At 32.8% G+C, this 9752-nt stretch overlaps 1 protein-coding gene across 2 annotated transcripts; it reads right to left on the bottom strand.

Annotated features, from left to right (window-relative positions):
- On the bottom strand, positions 1–3960 carry LOC126691702 (ankyrin repeat-containing protein At5g02620-like). 2 transcript variants are annotated; one of them, XM_050386799.1, is made up of 4 exons: positions 3622–3960; positions 2458–3072; positions 1613–2022; positions 1–1045 (listed from the first exon to the last, which is right to left on the bottom strand). In XM_050386799.1, the coding sequence occupies exons 2-4, from the start codon at positions 2789–2791 to the stop codon at positions 164–166; spliced, it is 1626 nt and encodes a 541-aa protein (XP_050242756.1). In that variant the 5' UTR covers positions 2792–3072; positions 3622–3960; the 3' UTR covers positions 1–163. The 2 variants fall into 2 exon arrangements, with proteins under 2 accessions (XP_050242756.1, XP_050242757.1); XM_050386800.1 differs by having other exon boundaries at positions 2458–2778.
- Between the last annotated feature and the right edge of the window lie 5792 nt (positions 3961–9752).

Here is a 9752-nt window from a genome sequence, read left to right as displayed (position 1 = left end):
TAGTAAAAAATATACTCTTGCATCAGTGGCTCCCGTTGCCATTTACTAGCAAAATCCGAGAGTACGTTACATACGAATCTTAAATATATATACAGAAGGAGAAAAGATTCATGTGCAACTCGCAAGGTTCAAACAATGGCTGGGAAAAGAGGCACAGAAGATCTCAAATGGCATAGACTGTCTTATACTCATTGGGTTGGATCTCGGAATCTGATATTCTTGTAGATATAGACCATGATCGTGATTTAGTACTGCTCATGGTGGAGGACCTCCTTCGCAATTTAGAGCCCTCGATTCGATGCATAATCACCCAGTAACACATTGTACCCAACGTTGCTACCATAATGACTGTCCCTACGCATGTTATCCCAATGGCGTACCACCTATTCTCTTTTCCCACAACAATATATGACAGTGCAAGAAATGCCACTGAAACCATCACACAAGCCAACCACATTAGCTTGTTTATAACAGCCATCATTTGCTTCTTAGCTCCCCTCTCTATTACCACAACTGAGGTTTGAACAACCACAACAGCCAATGATATGAACAGGGCAATAGCATCAAAGATGATAAATACCAAAAACTCTGTTGTAAAAGCGATTTCTGCTTGCCCGGAAGAAAATCCAGGTTGAAGTTTTTGCGGAGTATCAGCATATTGGCCTGGGACATTGAATATGGCAGCAAAGGCAACAGTGGCAATAAGGACAGCGACAACTGTAGTGGAGTTGATTGCGTTGTTAAGCCCTTCTGAGTGCATTTTGTTAAGTCTCTTTGCTATGCCTCGCACACGCTTTCGTGTTTGAATTGTGTGCTCTAGCTGATTATGCACCCCATGTTTGATGTCACTAACTGTTTGTTTCAGCTCTTTAGCCGTGGCTGTTGGTGGTTTGATGGATTTGGCACTTTGAACTCCACGCTCTCGTAGAATGGCAGCAACCTCAGAGTGCCCGGTTTTCTCAGCAGTGTCAAAAGCAGTTTCTCCAGATTTGTTAATGGCCATTTTGAATTCCACTTCCTCATGATCTAGTAGCTTATGAACAATCTGCAAGAATAGCATATGTTTTGTCAAGACTACGAATTCTATTCTGTAGCTAATCTAACTGGTAGTCACTGATGTGCAAATTTGAGATGGCAACATAAAAATTGAGCAACATCTAGTATGATAGAAACTGCATCTGTAAATTAAATGTTGAAACAAACAAGTTCATATGGCAAATGATGGTTTATAATTCCAGCAAGACACATGTTCAGAGATAAGTGCAGAATCAATTCCTTTTAGGAGCTAAATATTCTATTCAAATTATTTGAAATAACTCATTTGTCCTTGTGCATATGAACAAAGATACAACTACACAAACGCTCCCGTAGAAAGTCCTCAACTCAAAATTGCCAGCCAGTTGGCAAACAAAGAATGGGCACAAAGCGCACAACCTTTTCGTTTAGAAAAATAACAAATATTTATTTTGCTCTAAATTTCTTAATTCTTATTGAAGTGCCTATTGGAATTAAGGCACAATATGTACTAATCATGCTCATAGAAAAAAATAGTAAAGCAAAAAAAAGCTGCAACTTTTTGTAGTTTAGACACTTGGGAAAAGACTTTTCTGACCTGTGCTCGACCCTTCCGTGTTGCTATATGCAACGCAGTGTTGCCCTTGTTATCAGTCATGCTTAGCAAAGAAGGATCTGACTTAACCAGCTCATCCACAAGATCGAAATTCATTCCTTTAACAGCCATGTGGAGAGCCGTCTGCCCCTTCTTATCAATTCTTGTTGTGATGCCAGATTCGTTGCTCAAAAGGGCCCTGAGAACCTCCGAATGCCCGTGCCTTGCAGCTGAATGCAAGGCAGTTTTCCCATTGCTTTTTGCTATGGTAAGCAAGCTGCTACCTTCCTCCAAGAGAAATTTTACTACTTGAATATGGCCTTGTGCTGCAGCAGTATGTAACGCAGTGGTGTTGGATGGATCAACAGTCATTGAAAGTTCAGGGAAGGCATCCAAGAGGACCTTCAATATCTCTGTAATATTATAACAGAATGACTTAGTATAATTCAACTCCCAGAATCATTTACTAGTATTTGACTATCACTGGGACAAAATGTTAGAAAAGAATTATAAGGAAAATTATGAAGCAGCAGTCATGACAATTTTCTGCAAGAATGTTAAGATCTTCTATATATATATTTTTCAAGTACAACTTCCACATTCTTGTTTTGTATTTTCAATTTCAATTTCCTATGATCGAATTTACAAAGATTTCATATATCTTGCAAATAATAACTGAGGTACCGAATCACATGGGACAAAATCAAGCTAAATTCTTTTACCCAAAACTAGCTCAGAGAACTTATCACAACTCTCTAGAACATGTTGAAACAAGGTTATATTCGATGCCAAGAAAAATAGAGCACAGACAAAGGTTTAAACTAAAATTAACTTTCATAGAGACGTACCCAAATCCCCTTGCTTGGCAGCAATATGGAATGCGTCATAGCCATTTTTAGCTTTGGTACCAGCCAAACTAACATCATAGTACTTTATCATCTCTTTCACCAAATCTACATAACTATGCTCAGCAGCAACATAGAGGGCGGTTTCACCCGAGTTGTTCTGCTTGGACAGCAATTGCTTCAACTCTGCCTCCTCAATGTTAGAGATGATCTCCACAACCAATTCCAAATTCCCTGCTCTCGCCGCCGTATGCAGCGGCGTGTCTTCCCGTTTTCCAGTCAACTGCTTTGTCATCGTCTTCCCATGGGAACTTTGTTGCCTCTCTGGAGATTTCATTGATACCAATCACAGTGATGAAGCCCCAAAAAGAAACAGAACAAGGAGAGAGAAAAAAACTGAAGAAAGTCCTCCACTTGACAACTTTCTTAGTATTTAAATCGGAGTTTTACAATTTTCTATGATAGCCCCAGATCAAAAACCAAACATTAATTGGAACCAAAAATATCAATTTGAGAATCAATATGAAGAAGATAATTCAGATGCTTCCATAAATTAGCACGTGGGGAACTTGTGGAGTTTTAATACTCCATGTTGCCCACAGCATAGTCTTAAGTCTTCTGCACAAGCAAACAAGTACTAGCATTAAATACCACCCAACTTGTGTTTTTGTCTATATAAAGTTAAATGTGCAAATTTTCTTCACCATTAATTATCATTATCATCAATATCAGAAAATAGGAACCACAAAGGCTGGGACCATGGAAAAAGAAAAACGTTTCCAGTTTGAAACATGTATATCCATTGAATGAAAGACTAGGAATAGTTTAGTTCGGTGGGTTGTACCCACTACCAAAAAAGAGAACAAATTCAAAAGTATCCTTGCTCAAGATAGATAAGGGTTATTTTAAGGGTGCTCTATTTATTTTAAAAAGGTTTTGTCATTATTTTTATGTAAATAAAAAAATTATCAAAATATTAATTACATTATTTTCTATAAAAAATTTCTTTAAATAAATTATTAATTAATGTTTTAAAGGCATTGGTTAACTTTTCCCATTAAATAAACCAATAAGTAAACAACTAACCAATAACTAAATGATTATTACTTTCTAAAAAATATATATTATTACTACTACAGAAAAAGAAGAATAATAATAATTAATCACCTTGCGGTGTGGAAAAGCTAATAAGAGCTTCTCTTTCCGTCTCCAATCTAGAAACGTAGTTAGTTTAGTAATATTCCACACCCAAGTGCATGAAATCAGGCGCAGAAGGCAACATGGGATTGAGAAGCAATGAATTAATAGGAGCATGAAAAGTAGTGTGAAGAATGGTGAGGCAGAGCCACAATTTCAATAGGTCACACCCAACCCCAATAATTTAGTGGAGCTCTGCAAGCAAAGACTTTTTGAAAAAGCTGATAGTGACAATTGAGAGCAACAACAAACGAAGAAGATGAAGAAGAAGAAGAAGAAAGGAGACGCCGTGAAGCAAATGCTTATGGTTGCCGGTAGAAGGTGCCATTTGTTTGTTTGTTTCTCGAGACAACCCTTCCCACTTACATATGTGTCATCTCGTGAGAGGACTAAGATTATTCAATACGCTAAAACTTCGAAAATGCTATTTTAACCCACCAAACAATTAAAAACTTGCTATCTGTATGCCGACAAAATTTAGCTATAAAATTTATTGTAGCTAATCTTATTTAATATTTTTTTATTAGAAGTGAATTTTGACAAATTTATTGTTGGATTATCTTTTTTTTTTAATATCCTCTATATTTGTTAAATTTTTAGAAAATTAAAAATCAATAGTAATGATATAAATAAATTATTACAAGTTTTTGTAGTTTAAAATATATATATATATATATATATATCTAAAAGTTGAAACGTAGTATTTATTGTTGTTATACTCTAGTTGAGCCATATTAGTATCCACGTTATTATTTTTTTTTCTTTCCAATTTTCCTATAATTGTTTTTAACATTTATTTTTTTAATATTTACACTTCTCCAACTTTTATCTCTCTCTTACTTTTTTATCTCTCCACTACCCTCTACATTAATATCATTCTTCTTATTTCCCTTCATCTTTCTTTATTTTTTTTCTCTTCTTATTCACACTCTCTTACTATAAATTTGTTACTATCTCTTCTATTCTATGCATAGTTTTTCCTCACAAAAAAAAAAAAAAAAAAAAAAGGTTCTCTCTCTCTCAATTTTTTGGTGAATTTTTAAATTTTTTCTTGCATCTTTGCTTTAGGTTGATAAGTTTTTATATTCTTTAAAACTCTACTTTAGGTTAATGCAATTTAGTTTTGTTTTTTAAACTGTTATTATTGTTGTTGTTGTTGTTGTTTTGGTTTTCTTTGATTGTTAAATGTTATCCTATTACGTTATAAAGAATTAAATATAGCATATAATAATATAATATTATTCTATTACGTAGCATGATTTGGATAAATTGGTATTTATTGTAATTTGGTATTTATTCTATTACATAGCATGATTTTTTATAGTGCTCAATTTGGATATTACACTATGAGAATTTAAAAATTTTTGTTTATTTTTTAATCCTTTGTGGTAGACAAAGTACTCTTAATAGTTGTATTAGAAATACTCTATAATGTCATTTATTTAGAGAAAAGCAAATGTTAGCCAAACGAAAATAATCGGATGGGTGACAAATTTTAGCTTTTGCAATTTTATTTTTATTTTTATTATTATTTTATAACAATGCATATATAGAAATTTAATTCTTAGAGTTTGCTAATAATTGTTTATTTGATAATATGTTTTGGGTGGACGAAATTACAATTTCTACAAAAAAAAAAAAAAAAAACCATAATAGATTATCAACAACAAATTGTTTTCCTAATTGGTCCAATTAATAATTGTTAAATTTTATTAATTTTTTTAGTTACATTTTTCGGTGTTTTGGATTGTAGGCAAAAAAAAAAAAAAAAAAAGGTTTGAGAAAGTTTGTTTAAAACTAAAAGAATAATTTCCAAAGTTTATATTATTTTTAATGATTCAAAAAATGTTATAAATAAATTTTATTAAAAATTGAATATTTTTGTTAACTTGCTTTTTGAATTTTTAAGAAAAATTGTATTATTTTCATTTTGGTATGAAAAAATTTATATATTTATGATTGTTCCTATATTACATTTATGATTGTTCCTATAATAAATAAAAATATGATTACGAAATACATTACTCATTATTAAATTAGTTTAAATTGTAATTTTTTTGTTGTTGATAAAACCACCATAAAAATAATTATCACGCGCAACGCACAGGTTCACGGCTAGTTATACATAAAATATAAAATTATAGATCATATAGTAAATAATATCCGATTAATACAACATTTAACATGTGTATTGAGAGCATAAAGAACATGCAAATCAAATTTTTAGATTTTCAAAATATGCAGTATTGTTTATTTTATTGAGTAAAATTGTAACCTTAGACTACAACTAATTTTGTAGCTAAACTTTGTTTAAAAAAAATTGCAAATGAACTACTATAGTATGCTACTAGTAGCAGTTATTGTAGCTTAAATGTTAAAAATTAAAAAACAATTCACACACACACACACACTCTCTCTCTCTCTCTCCAACCCGCATGACCAAATCCTTCAACCTCTTATAGCTCATCGCCATCGCCACAATGGTAGTTTTTCCTTTTCTCTTGGTCTTTAGATCGGATTGCAGTTTGGTTCCTTAGGTTCAGTGGGTTTGAGCGATACTAGTCCTTATTCCGGGCTGTGGGTTTACTATGGGCCACAATGGAGTTTAATCTAGGTTTTTAGTTACTCTAAGTTGTGGGTTTTTTTTTTTTTTTTTTTTTTTTTTTTTTTTTTCTTTTAAGGTTAATTTATGGGTTGGTATGTTAAAATAAGAGATGTGATGTAGGGTGTATTTTTAAATGGTGTGTTGGAGCACTCACATCAATCAATGTATAATAGCATAATAGTTAAATTTTGTATATCTAACCCCTAAAATCACCTACATCAATTTATGTAAACTTGTGTAAAATAGGATGTGAGAGTTACAATAATCATATAAATATACACTGTTACTATTACTGTTCAAATGAATATTTTCTTATTTTCTTATTATTTCATCTCTCTCCCTTTCCTTCTCACCCCCATGGAGTTTAATCTAGGTTTTTAGTCACTCTAAGTTGTGGTGTTTTTTTTTTTTTTTTTTTTTTTAAAGGTTAATTTATGGGTTGGTATGTTAAAATAAGAGATGTGATGTAGGGTGTATTTTTAAATGGTGTGTTGGAGCACTCACATCAATCAATGTATAATAGCATAATAGTTAAATTTTGTATATCTAACCCCTAAAATCACCTACATCAATTTATGTAAACTTGTGTAAAATAGGATGTGAAAGTTACAGTAATCATATAAATATACACTGTTACTATTACTGTTTAAATGAATATTTTCTTATTTTCTTATTATTTCATCTCTCTCCCTTTCCTTCTCGCCCCCATCTTCACCCTCACCATCTCATAAACAAATCCACCCACCATCATCCAACCACCATTGCAACCTAGCACCACACAGCTGCCACCACCACAACCTAAAACAAAATTTAATCATTCAATCACAAAACCTAATCGATCCATCAATTGAAAAATAACCTAAATCAAACACAAAGACAACTCAATCTCACCAATCCAAACCCAAAATTAAATCTAATTGGAAGCACAAAAAACCATACAACAAAGATCCTAAATCAAACCCATCAATGAAAATTTGGAGATGTGGGTTGCACTGTGAGTAGGGTTTGTACAAAAACACCACTCTAACCACAAGATCACACCTAAACTGACCTCAAAATAAGGTTACTGCACCACCAACCACGATGGAGGTGCAAAAACTGCACCCACCTATAAGTGCAATGCAATTTGCAGTTCAATTTTTTAGAAAACTGCAAAAAAAAATTCTCCACACTGCACCTACTAATATATAAGTTTTATTTTTATATTAAATATAAATTTTTATAGATATTTAACATATATTAAATAGATATTTAGCATGTATTAAATACATTATTTTTAGTATATATGAAAACTGACCAAACCGAACTGTACCGCAATGCAAGGTGATCGTTCTATTAAGGTGAGGTGTGGTTAGGATTTTACGCAAATTGCTCCACATAGTGCAATACTAAATATGACCTAAAACCACTTTGAACTGCATAGTGTATACCCCTAATTGTGAGGAGATAGACGATGAGAGAGACCTGAGGTCTTGCTCATTTTGATGATATGGGTCCTCAGCCTCTCCATGACCAAAGTCACTAAGGGCGATGCCAATTTTCTTTAAGGCCATAGTGTTGCTAGAATGGCTAGCGGGGAAGTCGTTGCAAGCTATCACTGCTTCTTTTATGAGGTTCTTATGGCCCTTGCATCTTGACATTGACTCTTCATTGTATATCTTGACTGTGCGCAACCTATTTCAGTTGTGGATTCCCTCAGAGAGAGAGAGAGAGATGTTTATGTGTGTGAGATAAAGCGAGATGTGAGTGACCTGAGATCTCAAAGACATTGAAATAGAGAGAGTTGAATGGGAGAGACTTGAGAGGAGAGAGATGATGGAATATAAAGGAAATTAACGAAAAAAAGACAAAAAAGAATTAAAAATGATTTTTTAAATAAAATAGATTGTATAATAAATAATTTGATTAAGTGTTTTTTAAAATGATTGTGTAAAATAGAAAAATTAAATTCTTATGCTGAAATAGATTAGAATTTTTACATAAATTTATGTGAATGCTCCCAAAGTAGCAAAAGTAGTTTTTTGGTATGTTAAATCACCATTTTTTTAGCACATCTTATACTAATGTTCTTATTAGATTTTTGTACTTTTTCATATGTCCACTATGGATACTAAGCATATTTTGTCAACTTATGCACAAATTGTGAGCATACACATAAGCAAAATGTAAGCAAAATGTAGAAAGAACTCTTATAATACCGTATCATAAGATGGTTTTTCGCATGCTAAACACTGGCCACTAGCGTTTCACCACGTCATAATCAGTTGGACCCACCTTATTGGGTCACATGATTAGCGGCCAGTCTTCATAAAAATTGAGGACCACATTACGTCATTATCCAAACCTAAGCAGGAAAAAAAAGAAAGTGTGGGACATACGTACAACTGCTACCTTAGATTATGCAATCCATTTAGTACGACTACTTTTAGAATAAACGGGTCCACCATATAACGTGAGATGTAGACCACATAACGAAAACCGTTTGATCAGATCAGCTTTCGCATTATTATCTTATCAATTATCAAATGATCCCCTTTAATTAAATGAGATTAGATATTGAATTATTAATAAGTGATCAATGGTTGAGATTATAGAAACTGTAGCATCTCAATTTCACCTAAAATTGGATTTTGTATATAATAAAAAATGGCGGGTAGATCATAAGAACGGACCAATTAGAATTTAGACATGTAGTGAACTTAGTAAAAGGTTTCTTGGGCAGATATCACCTACCCTTTGAAAAAATTTTTGGGAAATAACATCTTACTGAGATGGACAGGCGAATTGAATAATTGAACGTACGGATCTAATTTTGTTATATAACCTACTCTCTCGTGAAGGTACCTAACGATAAGTTCATTAATTTGAAGGGTGATGTAAATTCGGAGATTCAAGATTTAATCCACCATATTATCAGTCTATTAGTATTTAAGATGTCATCAATTCTTTTATACATATATATATATATATATATATAAAAGATCAAATTTGGATCCAGTATTTAGTGACATTGAACATATTAAAATGATGATATGTATCTATTTTTAAACACTTATTATTATTTGACTGGTCCATAGCAATAAATGAAAACTCATTTTTATGATTAATATATAATGTATGACTCCGTTGCTTAACGAATCATTCTAGTGGATGTTTGAAACGGGTGGCTATTATCAGCGTGAGGTTGTAACTTGGAAGAGACAAAGAAGGGGTATTGACTTTTATTAGTTCGAGGAATAGTTGGTCAAGCCCGCCATACAATCAGGGGCCCCACATGGGTTTTGGTCCTTTTCTTCTGACGTGGGTCTTGGCCTTTTTTGCTAACACGTTGACACGCCCTTTCATGCATCAAGAGCCAAGTCAAAATGATAGCCTATTTTTTAGTGTGCTTTCACATTTGCTGTTTGGGTGTAATTAATATCATGCTAAACCGCGTGTTCACTAACCGACCATGATGATTTTCACGTGTAATCTAAGAGTTAGATTGATTTCTCAG

Source organism: Quercus robur, chromosome 7 (assembly GCF_932294415.1).
Source record: "Quercus robur chromosome 7, dhQueRobu3.1, whole genome shotgun sequence".
Classification (NCBI taxonomy): domain Eukaryota; kingdom Viridiplantae; phylum Streptophyta; class Magnoliopsida; order Fagales; family Fagaceae; genus Quercus; species Quercus robur.
The sequence above is the reverse complement of the archived record's forward strand: the minus strand, read 5'-3'. Positions and strand labels throughout refer to the sequence as shown.